The following is an 18,200-nucleotide window of genomic DNA, read 5'->3' on the forward strand; positions in this document are numbered from 1 at the left end:
ATCGCTGTGCTGTCCGGAAAGGAGAAGGTAAGAACTGACCCGAACTCGCTCTTGTAAAGTCCAGAAAGGCACGGTGCGTGAACCTCCCCCACCGCCATTGTTTTGATTTCGTCCCGTCGCCGCGCGGTTTACTCGCAGGCAAGCTTATTCATGTTCAGTCTCCCGGGACTATGGCTTCGTAGACAGCTCACAATGCGACTTACAGGTCCACGAAAGTAATTTTCAACAACAACAAACTGAACTCCAGAATGGCGGGGTGATTATTCACCACTGAGAGGACCGAGGTTCACCGAGAAAAATGGCTGGCTAGAAGTTTTGGATCCGTGACGTCATACAATCTCAGACGATCAGAACGAGGCCATTACGTCATCGGCCAGCGCGGCGGGGAGAGGAGGAGAGCGCGAAGTTCAAACGTGTCTACAGGGTCATATTAGGCGGATCAATGTAAAAATTGACGTACATCAACTTTTTAATGAGTAAACTACTGGAAAATAAAGAATTGAAAATTTTCTGATGCTGTCCTTTAAGCTGTGGTCCACTGTTCATTTTGCTTGTCGAAAAGAGCTAGGGGAATTTCCCTTGTACAATCAACCTGTAAATACTGTACATAGCATCTGTCCGCACTGTCACGACCAGTAGAAGACTAGCTCTTCAGTGAACTGAAACTAGATCAAGATCACTTTCCTTAACTCCTGGTTTGATATCTTCTTATTTTGTCAGATGGAAGATCAAGGGAGAAGAACCAGCCCAGTTGGAGCCTCGGCAGGGGATGATTCAGCGCTACTCCAGGGGGAGTATGATGAGGCAGCCAGTGCAGCATCCTTCCAGCAGGCTCTGTCTGAGTGGAGAGCCAGCAAATCCACGGGGAAAACCAAACAGGAAGCAGCAAAGCAGCAGGGTGACAGGAGGACAAGTGTGGAAGGTAGATATTCATCTTTACCTGAGTGTATGAATGTATTACGGTTAGTGTATGTTGAAATCTGTACACCTTTCAAATATGGGTACCTGTCAAACATGTAAACCTGTCAGATCTGTACACCTGCACCTATCAAAATAGTAGGCTTTATTGGAAATGCAACAAAGGCAATACAATGGGACCACTTGGCAGCTAGGTATAAAGTATTATTGTAGCTGACAGTTGAACTGTATGTATTGCTAATATCTAACAAATCTAATCATCTGATTTATGAATAACATTAGTAAATCTGTGCATCTGTTGAATCTGTGCACCTGTCAAGTTTGTGCATATATGATCATGAGTGAAGCTTCGATATTGGCAACATTTGTGAGAAAATATGCAATGCAAAGTTCCCAGTTCTCTTGTTGTCATCATTTTTGGCTGCTCAATCAATTGCAGCAAGGTCAATGAAAGTCAATTTACTATTCATTAATCACCTGTCAACCACGATGGTGATGGATTTGTTGTATATTTGTGATGCAGCAGTTAGATTTTATATTCAACATGCAAGAATACATGGTTGCTTATCTTGAAACCACAGTACACAGACAGGCATTTTCATGCCTATGTTGAAACCACTTGTTGTTATCTACATGAAAAATGGAGAATATAGTTTTGGGTGGGTGCGTATGTCTGTCTGTGTTTCCAAATTTTTATAGTCAGCATAAATCAAGAACCTCTCGATGAATTACAATGATATTTGTTATGTGGGTAGGTGTTGGGAAGATGAAGGTCAAGTTTGGGCCTCCTGGTAAGCAACATTGGTACTGCAGCAGAAATTCAATTTTTTAAAAATCTGTTGACCTGGATGTGCTATGGTTTTGTTCTCCTTAGTGTCTGACAGTGGCTGCGGGACAGCAGATGACAGAAAGAGGACAACCACGCCCGTGGAGATCCACTTCCAACAGCACTCAATCAGCTACATGGACAAACTGTTACTCAGGAAACACAGGAGGTCAGAACTCATACATTTTGTAATTTAAGTATCTAATAATACTGTATATTTCTCTCTCCAAAAAACAGTTGCTCAAATCACTGGATATGATTTTGGAAACGGTTAGATGTTGCAGATAGCATCCACTATCTTTCGTCAGTGACATCGACAAAAGATAGTGGATGCTAGATGACACTGACAAAGATATAGTGGATGCTATCTGAAATGTCTGTCCATTTCCAAAATCATACCCAGTTGATTGAGTAATTGCTTTTTGGCGTATCTTGTTACCTGGATGTCTTACCTCTATTGTCATGTATGTCACTGTTGTAATTGTATCTTGTATGTGTAATACTTCATGTAATATATTCGTCTCACATAAGATTAGAACTTGCCTGTGATACCCCTGTAAAGACAACAGGAAAATTGATCAGCTGACAAGTCGGCGGGGTCTAAATGACATTTTTGGCAGTGATACGTCCGGTCTTCTCTTCATCAATGCACAATTTTAGAGCTTGGCGAATATTCATAGGTCCCTGAGCCCTGTTCAGGGTGATTAAGTAGATATTGAAAATAATCTAGTGTTCAACACCAAAGACAGGCCTGTTAACCATGTGTGTATATATAATAGAGTTCAGCACCAAGGACAGCCCTGGTCCATGTGTGGATGGTATTCAGCACCAGGGACAGGCTTATTTTTATGTTTGGGTAGTGTTTAGTACCAAGGACAGGTCTGTTTCTATGTTTGCACACTTGTCCCTGAGCCCTGTCCAGTATGATTTGGTAGATATTCAAATGAATCTTTGAATTTGGCAACTTTCTGGTAATCAACAGATATGGCCAATGCTTGCCAACTCTAAAGATGACTGAATAGAGAGAATTTTATCTCTCATGAGCAGCAAAATTTCCATCTAATATTCTATTTCATTCATATTGATTGCAATATTCAATGCCATTAACCATGCAAGGCAATGTTTGACATTCATGCCCTTTACGCCCTCTTACTTCTTCCTTAGAAATATAGAAGTATGGAGCAGAAACTAGTATGCCATTGTTGATTAGTATCAATAGTGTGTGCTTTTTCCCTATTTGTCATATAAAGAGGATGTCCCTGCCCTCTCCACAACCAACAACTAAACATTAGGCAGTGTTTCCACCCTCTTACTACTCATTTTCCTCATAGAGAAGTATGGAGCAGAAACCATGCCATTATGAATTAGTATGCCATTATGAATTAATATCAATTTTTTTTTTTTCAATTGCCCAATAGAGAGGACGTTCCTGCCCTCCCCACATCAGACCAAGCCAATGGGAACAGCCATGACATGAGGAAGGCCTGGGAGGAGGACGAGCAACAGATCTTTTTCCTCTCAGGTAAGAAAATAGCCTATGATACACAATCTCTCACTGTCAGAGGCTCCTCTTGACTTTTGGCCCTCAAGCCTCTCAGTGCCTGACCAGTGAAAGCTGGTTTTGTCAATCTCAGATAAGAAACTGTCGAACAGTATATCATGGTAATGATATCATGATATTATGGTCACCACAATCTATGTTGAACCTGACTTGTTATGTGAGTTGTATATAATCCTACCCTAGACAGATAGACACTATTGATAGGGACTTACAAACAGTCCCCTTGAAGTGTTTTACCCTTGATTGTTGCATAGATGAGGAGGAGGAACATCAGCGTATCAGACAGATGTTCCACCACAAAGGCAGCAGCAAACAGTCTCCCCCTGACTACAGCAGGCAGGACACAGATGTGCTCATCACTGAACTGTCAGAGGTAAGGTACAGGATTAGGCCAGAGCAGATGATTTCTTTGGTTTCAGACAGTTTAGATAAAAATAAGAATTAAGGTCAGTCAAAATTGTCAAAGAAGACCACTCAGGGGACAGACAACATCTGATTCAAGCGGACAGGTGGTCACTTTGGACAGGATTTTTAATGGTTGTGTCTTTGCGGAAAATTATCAAAGATACCACAAAAGAGTTGTCACATTGGCCATGTGGTCCAATAAAGGTTTTTACTATTTTGATGATGACTTTCTTATGTAGTGTTGTGTTGTCTATGTCTAGGTTAGTACATGTACTTAGAATATTGTCTATTTACATAAGTTGTATAATAAGATTTGCTCACTGTGTTTGATGTTGCAGGTGGTGACAACCCCAGGTGTGGAGGAAACAAGTTCGTACATGGTAGATGAAGGAGATGACAATTCTGAACAAACATATAGGCCTGTGTCTTCATCAAGGTTAGTCAGGCCTGGAGTGTAGTGAGCCTCTCTGAAGTTAGAAATTTTGTTTGGTTACAAATCTTGTTTGGAAAGGTCCACAGGATTGGACAAGTCCACTAGTCCGGTTGTCCTAGGCAAGTGAAAGTTCCAATTGGTCAAGCGCATGTCCTACCTCACCTGCCCAATTGGGCAAGTAAGATTTTTCCATGACTGAGATTTTGATATACTTGTAAGTTACTCTTTACAGTTATGGAATCAAGAATTGTTCAACAGAGAAAAATTGAGCCAATGATAATAAGCCTAAGAATTATTCCATTGCTAGAAGTGAAAGTATGTAGAAAATGTAATTTGAATTTTATGAAAAGTGAAAAGTCAGTTTGGGCCATGAAAAGTGAAAAGTCAGTTTGGGCAAGGCAATTTTTTTGTATTTGCACAATAAGACAAGTGAATTTTGATGGTATCCACAAAACCATTACACTTTTATGTGCTGTTTTGTCCCACTTTAAGAACACCTTTAAGAGATTATAATTGTAATCTTATTTTTCCTGCAGTATTCAAATTGAAGAAGCATTTGTGCCAAAATCAGGGCAACAAACCCCACAACCAGAGAATAAGGATGTCTCATCTAAAAAGGAATCTCAAAGTAGGCCAAAATCCCAGTCTTCACGCGAGAGACTGGAGCAAAAACTCCAGCAACAGAAGAGTGCGTCACCGGTTCACACTCCATCCAGACCAGAAGGGAAGCCATCGACAGAACGCCAGCGGAGCGGACGTCAGCGTAGACCCATTTCTCGAACAAAGCTGGGACAAACCAAAGGGAAAGCCCAGTCGGAGTCCATGATTCTAGAGTCGTACACACCGAGGGTGAGGATGCACGCCATCAGAAGGGCGGAGAGTCTTCCAACCCGACAGGAACCTATACTTCCAGGAGGGGGCATCACTACACAGCCTTCACAGGTTACTCTTTACTTTGACTTGAATTATACATGGTGAATGATGATGTTAAAACTTTCTGCAATATGAGTAAGTGGATAGTGAGTGGGTGAGTGAGTGGGGTTTGGTGGGCTGGTAGAGTGAGTGAGAGTGGGCGCATGGGTAGGATTTAAAGTTAGTGAGTGTGTACTTGTGGGTGTGGGTTGGCTGATATGAGAATGTGTTGATGGATGTGTAGATGGTTGTGTTGAAATTGAAAATGTGTATATGAGAGGTTAAGATTGAGTGAGTGAGCAAGCAAGCGAATCTCAAGTTTTATTTTGCACCTACTACAGGCTCTAAGGGCCACAAGTCGCCTATCTACAAACCCACTCCATCGCTACGAAGAAGGACTGACAGACTTCTTCCTGGTGGGAGTGAAGAAAGCAGAGTATTCGGCACCTCCTGAGATTCAGGAACCTCCTGAACATCACAAGAAAATTCTTGATGCTACTTTCAAAGGTAGCAGTGATGATGTTGACTCCTCAGGTATACTGCAGGCATTACGTCTTTGTGTGCTTTTCTTTTCCTACGTTTTTTCTTTGTAGATATAGCCTTACCATAGTTCTCACATGTGTAGTTACGTAGTGGTGGTAGTAGTAGTAATAGCACTTAGAGGTACATGTAGAAGTCCATGTATTAGTCTTGCACCATCGGTCATTTTGTAGTCATGTAGAATTTTGTAGAATAGTCACGGGTGTTAGGCAGTTATCACAGAACTGGTGATGCATCCTTATTCAGTCAAAATATGCATCTTTTTGTCTCATCATAAAAGAACAGAAAATACCAGCTGAATAATCAATTTGGTGAGACAAAGAAGTTCACAATTACTTTGGTATTCGGTAATATTTGGTACAATTACAGTTGGTAGTAATGCATACATGTAATATGTAAGCACCCAGTGCATTAGATGAAAAGCACAAAATCAGTAATTTCATTGAGAATTTTTTGTTGAAATATCAATTTGTGTTCACCTTTCCTAGGGTGGTAACTCACTTATTTTATATAAATGCCCAATGTCAGAGGACTCATACCCAGGACTTCTGTTGTCTGGGCCAAATGCCCTAACTGTTATTGCCTTAGACAATCTAAATACATATAACATGTGTAATCCTTAATGTTAGGAGTCTAAACTAACCTATGATCAGTGATCTCAGGCAGGGGTAAAGGAGTTAGAAAGGGCTACCTGTTGCCATGTATAATTTCATTATAAACATCATGTATGCAGGATGTGCAGATTCATGATCAGTTTATTGTGCAATACAGCATAATAATGTATAGAAATCTTCTGTAGTATATATGTCATTTTTATGCTTCCAGTAGGTTTTTCGTTCTGGAGACCGGAAAGCAGTGTTGCCGACCACACAGTCATACACTTCATGGACTTTGGCATCCAGGACTTCCTGAAGGGTGGGGACGGATTCTCCCCTCCCAAGGACGAAGCGGAGGAGCTGGTGTCCCCCCCAGAGCCCGGGGTGATCACCCTGAACGCGCCCCCACCCAGAAGGTGGTCTAGTGACGAGATGGAGGGAGTGATGGAGCAGTGTCCGGAGGACGATAGACCACCCTCCGGGGATCTGAGAAGGTCTCCCTCACCTCAGCCCTCCATGAGGAAACCCAACAGCAGCAGGGGAAACAAGGACGGCAAGAGGAGTCCCCGGACCACCCTCTCCCCGTCCAACCACGTAGACTTTGACGACGCTGACGACACAAACGAGATGAGTCTGTACCAGCGCGCCGTCAGGAGAAAGAGCTGCGACCTTGTGAAGGTGGATGAGAGCATTCCAGAGAGGCAGGAGTCGCATGACCAGGGGTATGAGAGGAACGTGGAGTCCAGGCTGGGGGACAACCTGGCCGACTTTGATCGCCTGAGTGATGACAACGGGCAGGAGGACAGGGAAACGTTAGACCAGCTGGAGTGGGAGCTGGCCTCGCAAACAGGACGCATCACAGGTATGGGCAATCTTATGAGTAACCTAGACAACCTTATAACTCTTATGGGCAAACAGGATGTATCACAGGAAAGGACAAAGTTTGATGAGTAATCTAGACAGCTTTATAAATCCTATGGGCAAACTCTATCCTACACAGACAATTAACAGGTCTATATATACAGCCATCTGTTAACGTTTGTAGTTTAAAAGCTACTTTGCTATTTTTGTTTTTCTATTCTAATACCCTGCAGTTCCAAAGACAGGCTGCTAGAAAGAGCAAACTTATTTCACTTCTTTCTGAGCACAAGAGCTATCTACTACTCAAGAAACATGACCATATAACATGTCCAGAACATGAGATCCAGATCAAATCTAGAGGTCCTGCTACAGGACCATGGAAAGCCGTGTGGGGGCCTGAATTTTTTTCATCAATTTGCCATCACCTACCAACATAAAACAAATATCTTTAAGATCCATCCACTACTTTTTGAATTATACTGTGCACAGACAAACTGACACACACACACACACACAAAAACATAACCTTCTTGGAAATTTTATGAATTGATTCCTTGTCATTTTCCCTTGTTGATGTGCAGCTGATGGTCAGATCTCCAGAATGAGCATGGTAACCCCAGGAGGAGCTGAGCTGGACACAGACACAGAGCTGGGGATCCAGTATGACGACGGGCGCGGCACGGGGCTCAGCTCATCTTACGATGATGTAGACCTCAGCCATCGCCTTAGTGAAGAAGACCTCATGGCAGACTTTGAAGAGGTTTGTTGCATGAATTTGATTTTGGTTAACAAACTCTTAAAACACATTTTGATTTCTTGGTTGGTTCGCAGTATGCAAAACAGTGATGATGAACTGAATGATGAAGACAGAAAGATGGTCAGAGTTAGACTACTTAAGGTAGGCACAGTTTGAGGACAATAATAATGTCAGAGCTATCTTGTCCTCCTATTCTTGTGAGGCCTTAGAAACAGGTCAAAATCTCCATATGATTGCTTGCTACAGTCATATACCCAGACGCATACATTCCAAACATGATTCTCTTGATTGACATATACATGTACATGTACAATATATTTTGCCAAGCTTTATTGCGGGAAAGGGTTCATGCAGTCTACCTGGTACTTACTAAACTGTTTAGCCTGCCTCCTCTGAACACCATGGTGGTTGAGACCAGTCTGTTAGTTTACGTTGGCTGAATTCATTGGATTATTTTATAGTACGACCATGGTTTTTAAGTTGTTTTTGTGTCCGTAGGTGGAACGACAACTACAGCGAGAAGAACACGAAGACCAGGAAGACGTGAAGGCCCTGCACTGACCCACAATCCACAGCTGACACTAGACAACATTGTGACATACCAAATTCTCATACTGTATATTTTCTAGGCATTTTATGACATTGGTGCCTAAACGTATTAGTGTTTTTCTTTCCCAGTCTTTTCTTCTAACCCCATAATGTAGTGTTAGCAATGATTTACAGGTTGGAGAGTTGTTAACTCCAAGTCAAAGTCAATAGAGGAATTGTTACTGCTTGGATTTTTTTAGCAACCACTTTCCTATTGATTAAATATATACATGTAAGACAAAACTACATTATTTTGTTAGTTGGAAATACTGAAGATGGATATCGAGTTTAATTTACACAGAAACACAAACTGAAACAGTTTTAGGGTTGCACCCTAAAATTCTTCTAAAAGAACATCCCAGCAATATTTGTTATCACACATTCCGCTTAAACGCAATACAGGCCTTGTACCCTTGAAACATTCCTGTAAATAGCTTTTTGATGCTGTGTTATGAAGTTTAAGATATGAATTCTTTTTGCAGATGTTTATTGTTGTGAGATACAGTTAAAAAGGGGAGACATGTCCATGGTGGACATCTTCACTATTGTTGTCACTCGAAAAGCACCAGGTTTTGAGGTGGTCACTTTCGTATTCGTACCTTGTTTTGAGTAAGTTGATTGTAAGATGTTATATTGCTGCTGTTGTTGATTATTTTCAAGTATATCAAATTTTTAAATGCTGTTGTGAATTCTTAGTATGAATATATATTGTGATTGAAACTGCCTCCTATTTCTTTCTTACCTCCACTTCCTTTTTCAGCATCACATTACACATACAAGTATTGCTATTGATTCAAGCAAGTAGCTTGGTATGACTAAATGTTTTGGAATCCATGAATGAATGGTGAATGTTTTATCATACCTTATATCAGAGCAAGGGGATAAATTTTACCTTGTTCGCAGATCATAGTTGAATTTTTCAAAATCCATATTCACCGCTATATCTATCAAACACCCACCACTTATATACACAATATACCATTAGCATTAGGCACACACTTTACATAAAGCATCATCATGAATATGGAACAATAGAATCAGTATGATATGTGAGATATTGTGTTTCCCATGTTGATGAAAAAACAACACAGAATTGCTTAACATGGTAAACTGCCACATAGGATGATACACCAAATCTACAAAGGAATATTCTTTACTACTCCATGCCTTGTTACACTCAGAATCTACTGTAAGAGTCATTTTGGAGTTCCAAGTCTTGGCCTCTCTTAAGCTTGGTACGCTGATTCTAACCGCTGGTGCCAGAACAGTCTATCTTTGTTGTATTGCTTACAAAACGATTCACTGAAAGAAAAAGCATCATGCCATCTCATTTTCTGAACAGTCAGTCTTTTTTTTTGTCTAATGCTTTCCTCAGATACCCTGCTTTTCATAGATCTGCAGAAGGCTGAGACGTCATTGTTGATTTGCTTGAAATGTTTGACCTCTCCTAGAAAGTCATCGTCCTCTTGACTGATCTGTTTATAGAGTGAGTCATTGAAACGAGTGTACAACACGACATCAGCCATGTTGTGCTTGAAAAAACGTCTTTCATGAAGTCCGATAAGTTCCTTTTTTCTGTATTCCTTCTTGAATGAACTCCATACACATAAATGATGTTGTATTAGGTCCAACACATGCGCCGTGTGAGCAGCACTAAAGAGTCTGAGAAATATTCACAGCACAGTAGTGAAGTTGTTTTCTATTCCTTGTATAAACTCCTCAACGCCAGTGTAGTCCCAAGTCGCGACTGCAAGTCCCAAGTCACGACCTAAACTAACACAACAATGTTCTGTCCCATCTGGAGAATGGGGCTGCTGGTATTGTGTATCCCAAAAGGCAGGTCTCTTATGGTGCGTGGTGACGTAAGCGACTCCCGGGGGAGCGTGGTCTTCAAGTCCAGGAAATCTGTTTTCAAGATGAAAGTACTGAAAAGCAGACTTAAGTCGTTGTACATAGTGGTTCTCATAGAATGGTAACATTCCTTGAAAACAAGGCTCAGGAAAACCACATGACGTGGTAAAATGTACATAATACTAAAAGTGTATATGTTCATGACCTTTTCAAGACAATGGTAAACAAACATCTTTCTTCAGAATCCAGTACTGTAACCCAAAACGTTCCATGAGCCTTATTTTGAGGTGAACTCCAAGTAAATAAAAAGTCATCGCACTAGGATTCCATTGCTCTGTTATTGGCGTCTGTATATCTCTGAAGTGACAAATATCATTATACACTACGGCCGCGGGATATATTTGGTCTAAATCCAATATTTCTTAGTTCTATCAGACTACAACAGAGACGGGGCTGATACCGATTTGCTGGTACCTTTTACCCGTTGCTGAAGTCGCACTTTCGTTCGGGTCACGTGACAGAGACTTCGGGTCATTTCATGATCAAGTTGAAACGGATCAAAGGATGGATCGAAAGCTTGTTGGTAAGCGCTTAACTTTGTTTACGGTGATGACATTTTATACACAACCAAGTCGGGGATTCACTTTCTTCCCATGGAACGGACTCGTAACAGAATATATAATAAAACATCATAGTTTGCGGACACCATTGCCATCAAATCTGTTGGGACCGTTTACCTTGTATCGGGAGCCTGTGTGGCAGGGCAACAATCTATTTATCCTCCAAAGCGCACCGAAACATGATGTCGTTGGCAACTGTCCTAGAGCCGCATTTGTGAATTCCTTCACGAAGGCAACGTTAAGATGAGATTTACAGGTGCCGATGTTTCAGCCTCGATGTTTTCACTGTATGACAAAAATAAAGCATTGATTGCAAGGTGACGGTAACTTACGCACACGCACGCGTTAAACAAATTGAAATGTTGCTTTATGTATGTTTTGCCGCTTGTCACCCCCACCCCCACGCATGTTTATTCGCTCGAATGTGGCATTGGCCAGTGAGTGATATAGCATCGACATTTATAAATCGGAACGACCGTGTGAGCGACAGATACGCACATGGTTCTTGCATTCTAGGTTGATTTATGGTAAAAATATGAAAATTGATAACCACAATTTTTTTTTCAGAAAAAGAAGTTCTCGAAAGTGTCGTCGGATAAAGTTGTGTGTTCTGCTAGGTAAGGTAGGTCACGGCGTCTATTTGTTACCTGGTCCCGGGCCGATTTTGACTCCGCGACTTTGTATGAAACTGGTGCCCGCTCCGGGTCGTGCTCATATTTATCCCGGGAGCCGTAGGATATCCCACGTGGCCACGTAGGGGCCACGCCCGAATGTGCCAAAGTGACAACCCGTGAACTGCCCGGTAGGACCCCCTTTTCACATTGGGATCAAGGATAAATCCTCCTTTTTGGGACCTAAGCCTAGACTATTTTCCAGTGGCCTGTGGAGTCTGACAGAGGCTTCATTAAAAGCTCTGTGGTCCGCTGTAAGTGACTGGGACCCGGCTGGGCAGTTTTTGGGAACGAAATGTATGATATAAAAGACACAAAAATAAGACATAAAGAGAATAGTCGTCGGCATTATTTGTCCATATTTTTAGGTATACATTTCTATTTTTGGTTTCCACAAACAGCCCGGCCGGGCCCCGCGGTCTGGAAATGTGACTTTAGCCTTAGGCCATGTTGATTTCATTATATGGATGACATCCGCGCATCAATTTTCGGCCGTTTTCAGAAATAAAAAAAAGTTTTCCACCATGGCATGCTAAATTGCTATGAATTGTACAAAGCAGCTGTAGAATGAGCAAATACATGCGGCAGATTAAAAGAAAAATATATCGGAAAACATACACTTATGTCAAGGTCAATTTCAATGTCAAAGAAAAAGACTGCTAAAACAAAAATGAAGAATCTATTGTTCGGTATTCAATACTCTGTCATTTGTTCAGCCTTCACTTAGATTTTCATAATGAACTTTTTTTGGCCAACCTTTTTTTATTCGCACGCTCGCATCATCTTTGGGCTTCCCAGGAGATGTCATCCATATAATCCAATCAACATGGCCGTACGGAGAGCTGATGTCATCCAGGTATGTGACCGTAGCCGCCCTTAAAATGTGAGGCCACTGCTTTCAACCAACAACGGCCATGCCAATTCCAGATAGCGTTCGTTGAGCCCAGTGGCAGTGGCGGCAAAGGCAGTGCCTAGGGAGTCAAGGGAGTGACTGGAGTCTGGAAGGGCCCTGGGTGGGCGTGGTGCTATGCTGTCTCTTGCTGTACTTGTGTACGTACATACACACAATGTACTTGGCAGGAAACTTTTTTGAATTAATAATACAAACGTAGATCAAAGTTATAAAACTTGTGTAATTAACGTGTTATGACGTTCTATCTATAATTTTCATACTCAAAATCATACGTTAATTTGTTCCATTAATCGAAGACGACGTCATTGTAAACGAAAATCGTGCAAACTTCACATTTCACCAATGATTTTGTGAACGTGCAGACTTTGTGGGATTGCCATCGACGCCCGATGATCAGCGAGCCGGGCAAAACCCCAATGCGGTCCCTTCGAGTCCAGTGGCCCGGTAAACCCCTGGAGATCCGATGTTGGAGCTCGCTGACTCGGAACTTGAGATAGAGAACCATGGCGCTAACATTTGGTCTTTTTGGTCAGCAATTAGGATATGTATTTAAGCCACCAACTAGGAGAGAAGCCCCCCGGAGCAGTCAGAGCCCTTTCCAGAAGATCACGTCGTGTTAGTATTTGTTTTTGTTCAAGTTTCAACTTGTTCGTTGTTGTTGTTGACACTCGGCGTGGTGTCTTGGTATATCACATGGGTCAGCTTCCAGTCTTTCTAGGTGACTTTGATAGCTCTTGGTAAATAACGTTATATTCATTCAGCGTCGTCAATATCTATAACTTAATAATTTGTATAGACAATTGATATATTCCTGTGGGAGGGGCGCTCTTGTAGACACGAAGACCCACAACTAAACTATGATTCAAAGGCGGTTTTGACACATAGTTTAACCTGATGATTGCATCACAGTTTCAGGTGGTGGAGAGGGACAAGCAGTGAAAGCAGAGAAGTCAGCCGAGCAGACAGAAGATAAGGAAGTTAAAAATGTTGTTGAGGATTGCCATATGTAACATCATGGTGACCAAGTCACGGAAATTCTAAGAGAGTCATGGTCGGGACAAACCGCCATGCGGGCCCTTTGGGTTCATTTCATGGTCCTGGTAAACCCCTGGAGATGCACACAGATTGTTAGAGCTGACAGAATTGCAGAACAGAGACGGAGACCATGGCGCTCACATTTAGTCTTTTTGGCCAGGAATTAGGAGACGTATTCCCACACTTGTGGAAATGTGAGATAGACGGGAGCAGTCAGAACCCTTTCCCATGTTTCCAGAAGATCGTGTCGCTTTAGTATTCAGCAAGGAGCTAACGTTATCCCTGCTACTAATTAGTGTCGTCAACTATTAACATGATAAACTGCATAAGGAACGTATAAAGTCCTGTATGTAGGGATCCCTACATACACCGGAGGGGCACCCCCATTTTGTGGAAACTTGCAAGAGAGACAGTTTTGTCACATTTGTTTGTGCATTTTTACATTTTCAGGTGGAGGAGTGGAGGAAGGAGAGAAAGCCAAGAAGCCAGCTGAGCAGACAGGAAAGAATGAAGGTGGGAATGATGTAATTACAGATAGTTATCATTTTTTAGGCGAAAGATGTGATGTATAATTTCATAAGCTTTTAACGTTAACCATAAAAAAACTTGTGTCTCCTTTCTTCTGTTTCCTCTTAACAGGGGGGGGGGGGGTAATGGCTGGATGTTAGGAGGGCAGCATAAATTTTCTTGCAAAGGTAGTCAAGGTCCACAAAGTTGATTAACCTCATCAGTATCATTCAATGTTTGAATATAAGAAGGACTTGATATTGATACTAGAAAGGCCGACATTTGCTAAGAGCAAATACAGCATATTTCAGCCATACCCCTTCCCACGCAACATTGGACTGTTCCAAATCACCCCTGCGCAAAAATGGAACATCCTCTTAACAGTACATTATCCCCCAAAGTGGACTGGTATTGTGAATTGATTCCAGGTAAAAACAGAGCTTGCTTCTATTTTTCAGAAAATGACAATAATCACACCTTCCATTCAGAAAATTTTCATCATGACTGAAAATTGTTGAATGACTTCATGTAATGTCATTAACAATTTTCAGTACGATAACTAGGTGTAAGTTTAAAAAAGTATAAGCTCCTTGTGATACCTTGTGATACTTGTGGGTACATTTATTATTGCAGTGAACTTTTTTTATTCAAGTAGGGCATACGATTTAATAATTATCAAGCAGGTGCAGGTACTGTAGGAGCGTTTGTTTTCTTCAAGCTGTAAAACTGTTAAACTGTTTTACTTTGTATGCAATCAGCCATCGAGCCTATTCTTAATTAAGTTTAACAACTTTCTGCCAGACCCGGAAGATACGATTGAACCTTGTTCGAGGATTTATTTTCGTCTGTCTGGTCAGTCTGTTCATACCCTGGCGCTGAGAGTGTTTTATTGGGCTGAAACTCTGGCAGTTTAAAGTTACTTACAATTTAAATGTTCAAAGTTTATGTCAAACAACAACAGCACTAGGAAATGTGGCCACTATAGACAGGTGGTCACTATAGAGAAAATGCTGATCTATTGACTAGGAGCCATACGTTACACATGATTTCAGTACACTGATCATTGATCATATAAACATTGCACAGGTAAGCCAATTGTTTAGATGTACAATTAAGTTCAAATAATTCTGAAGAGAAATATTGATGAGAAAATAATCATTCTCGCCACTGTCTAACTTATAATTACGTATCAAAACTAAACGCAGATTTTCTAACTAACGCACCTTTCGCCGACTTCATCAAAGGACCGCCGGCTATCAATCAAACACGGCTGTTGATTAGACTTAGAGTTTCAAACAGTCATGTGCTGTGTGCCAGTTGACAGCGAACTTCATGCTACGTGATGTTTTACATTGCTTGGACCTTCTTTCCTACAGCGGTGCTTCTACAAAATATGTAAACTGTAACACTGAGTCCCACATGTTTTATAGAATAGAATTTGACGCAGAACAGCGTTTTTTGCTGGGTATTTTTCTTGAAACATGTCCGTGGGAATATCAGCGAGGCGGCGACGTAGGGATATCAGACCGTCAACAAAAGTCGCACGGCGGCTAACGGCGCAGCGAAGATACTAGCGCTATAGATAAGCGCTTCAACTAAGGATGGCAACCCGTACAATATTTTTGTATACTGTTGAGCTAAGTAAAGTTTGTTGTTTATGAGGTTTTAGTTGTCTTTGAAGCTTTGACCCGAAATATTTTAAAGTCAAACTGCTGAAGAGAAGTAAGTGACTGCTACGATTATCGTAGATATGGCCCTAAAAAACTTATAAAAGAAGCCTTCTCAATAGTCTAAAATGCAAGAGCTTCCGGGGGGGCTTCGCCCATATTCAATTATGAATATTAATTAGCCTTCGCTTTCCTCTTCACTGATTGGCTGAACCATTAATTGAATTAAGTCTTCCTGCCGGCTAGACGCAGGTGTAGATGTCGGCTCTGTGGGGTGAACGTCCGAAAGGTCATGGCATGGAGAACGAAAGAAAACCAATTTCCCCTAAAAAAAGTGCTGTAATTAAGCCTTTTACAGTACTTTATGCCAAACATTTTACTTGGATCATTTTACCAACTATCTTATGCCTATCTATACCAAATGTTACTCATACCAGGGTACAGGGGTGCAAAATATACCGTTATAAGACCGTCAACAACAGTCGCACGGAGCTAACAGCGCAGCGAAAATACCATCGCTAGCGTTTCAACTTCGGATAACAAGTTATAAGTACTGTTGAACTCAGTAACGTTAAAGTTTGTTTTTAGTTGCCTTTGACGGTTTGACCTGAAATAGTGTTACGCTAAACTCCTGAAGAGAAGTTAAGTGACTGCTGCGATTATCATAGATATGCCCCTAAGAACTGATACAATATAAAGCCTTCTGAATAGTCTAAAATGCGAGAGCCTTAGGCGGGCTTCGCTCCCCCTGGCGGGAACACTGCTATATATACGGGATCATGAGGCCCCGCTTATGAATATTAATTAGCCTTTGGCCTCCTCTTCGCTGATTGGCTAGGTCTTTGATTCAATTAACTCTCCGGCTGACGCGCACAGGTGTGGCTCTGTGCGGGGTCACGGAAGGTCACGTCAGGAGGCCAAAAGAAAACAAATTTCCCCTCAGAAAAGTGCCAAAATTAATCATTTTAAAGTTGTTTATGTCAAAAATTTTACTTGAATCTTGTTACCAAGTATCTAATGCCTATCTATACCAAATTTCAGGTCATTTAATTGTAATACCAGGGTACAGGAGCCAAAAGTGTCCTTTTTTGGTCAAAAATTGGCCAAAAATCGCAAAAATAAGCATTTTGTTGCACTGTTCACCAAAAGTGTTATTGAATTTATATGAAGGGATTATCAAGGCACATCTGTGTCAAATTTCAGCTCATTCGGTTGCAATACCAAGGTACAGGAGCCAAAAGTGTCCTTTTTTGGTAAAAAATTGGTCAAAAAATCGCAAAAATAAGCATTTTGTTGTACTGTACACCAAAAATGTCATTGAATTTATATGGGGGCATTATCAAAGCACATCTCTGTCAAATTTCAGCTCATTTGGTTGTAATACCAGGGTACAGGGGCCAAAAGTGTCCTTTTTTGGTAAAAAAATTGGTCAAAAAATCGCAAAAATAAGCATTTTGTTGTACTGTACACCAAAAGTGTTATCGAATTTATATGGGGGCATTATCTAGGCACATCTCTGTCAAATTTCAGCTCATTTGGTTGTAATACCAGGGTACAGGGGCCAAAATATACAGTTTTGGTCTAAAATTGACCAAAAAATCTCAATAAAATCATTTTAGAGGCAGATATGAAAAAACTGAGAAAAAAGAATCAAGGTATTGGCCCATTCTACCCCTGTGCCAAATTTCAGGTCATTCGGTCCAGGAACGGCGGAGATGAATCACTTTGAAGATTTGACAGGAGAAAGAAGAAGAAAGAAAGAAGAAACATTACGAATACAATATATTTCACCATACTATGTATGGCTGAAATATAATTATAATGATAAGTCTTTTTATAGCTTTTACAACAAAATGTATGTTATATGATTGACATTGTAATGTAATTGCTGCATGTGTATTAATTTGTTCAACAATCTAGGCTGGTCACTCGCACACCAATTTTAACAGGTCTGAAGGTCTAAACACTACATTCTCAAGATCTGAGTCTGTTATTTCAGAATACAGAGCATCACCTGCCCCCAGTGGATATGGTCAGAGCCGTGGCCGTAGGGCTGCCAAGAAAAATAGAAGAAAAAGATCTGGAAAAAGTGGACAAGCACGGAAAGGGGGACTGACACAAAGATAGTAAGTACCTTGTTTTTCATTATACAAAATGTGTCACCAGATTACCAGCAATTTAAAGTAAGGTGTATTGATGATGTGGTATTAAAAGAATTCTCTTGTTTTTTTTGGCTGTATCCATTTCATTCAAGCTTATCATATAACCTCAGAAGATGTAGATGGTAAAACTAAAAGGCCTCACAGCTCAGGGGTAATATGAAACTAATGAATTACTCTCAGAGCAAGTACCTTAGTTAAAAACCTGTTCTCTTTACTTCTCGTGAAATGAAATCAATGAGAACAGAAGAAAGCAGCTGTTGAAATACAGAGAACATGGCCTGGTGACTAATAGTCAACAGTGAAAAGTAAATAATGCTTTTTTGCTTCAAGCTCTTGGAAACTAGCCTGTGTATCATACTCCGTAGTAACCGCTGGCT

General features: G+C 41.0%; 2 protein-coding genes across 6 annotated transcripts in view; both read left to right on the forward strand.

Annotated features, from left to right (window-relative positions):
* LOC118427409 overlaps positions 1-8,567 on the forward strand; it is a 36,833-nt gene extending 28,266 nt beyond the window's left edge. The window contains exons 10-19 of one of the 4 annotated variants that reach the window (XM_035837197.1): positions 721-922; positions 1,793-1,913; positions 3,163-3,266; positions 3,560-3,678; positions 4,049-4,146; positions 4,680-5,085; positions 5,397-5,589; positions 6,421-7,053; positions 7,634-7,812; positions 8,308-8,567. In XM_035837197.1, coding sequence (XP_035693090.1) covers positions 721-922; positions 1,793-1,913; positions 3,163-3,266; positions 3,560-3,678; positions 4,049-4,146; positions 4,680-5,085; positions 5,397-5,589; positions 6,421-7,053; positions 7,634-7,812; positions 8,308-8,370 — 2,118 coding nt within the window. In that variant the 3' untranslated portion in view covers positions 8,371-8,567. The remainder of the gene's footprint in view (positions 1-720; positions 923-1,792; positions 1,914-3,162; positions 3,267-3,559; positions 3,679-4,048; positions 4,147-4,679; positions 5,086-5,396; positions 5,590-6,420; positions 7,054-7,633; positions 7,813-8,307) is intronic. The other 3 variants (XM_035837198.1, XM_035837199.1, XM_035837200.1) reach the window with 3 other exon arrangements.
* A 4,350-nt stretch (positions 8,568-12,917) lies between these two features.
* Positions 12,918-18,200, forward strand: part of LOC118427773 — an 11,169-nt gene continuing 5,886 nt past the window's right edge. Inside the window, exons 1-4 of one of the 2 annotated variants that reach the window (XM_035837699.1) lie at positions 12,918-13,067; positions 13,362-13,430; positions 13,938-14,000; positions 17,661-17,787. In XM_035837699.1, coding sequence (XP_035693592.1) covers positions 12,956-13,067; positions 13,362-13,430; positions 13,938-14,000; positions 17,661-17,787 — 371 coding nt within the window. In that variant the 5' untranslated portion in view covers positions 12,918-12,955. Of the gene's footprint in view, positions 13,068-13,361; positions 13,431-13,591; positions 13,682-13,937; positions 14,001-17,660; positions 17,788-18,200 lie in introns of those variants that run through there. The other variant, XM_035837700.1, reaches the window with a different exon arrangement.

Source organism: Branchiostoma floridae, chromosome 12, assembly GCF_000003815.2.
Source record: "Branchiostoma floridae strain S238N-H82 chromosome 12, Bfl_VNyyK, whole genome shotgun sequence".
Taxonomy (NCBI): Eukaryota; Metazoa; Chordata; class Leptocardii; order Amphioxiformes; family Branchiostomatidae; genus Branchiostoma; species Branchiostoma floridae.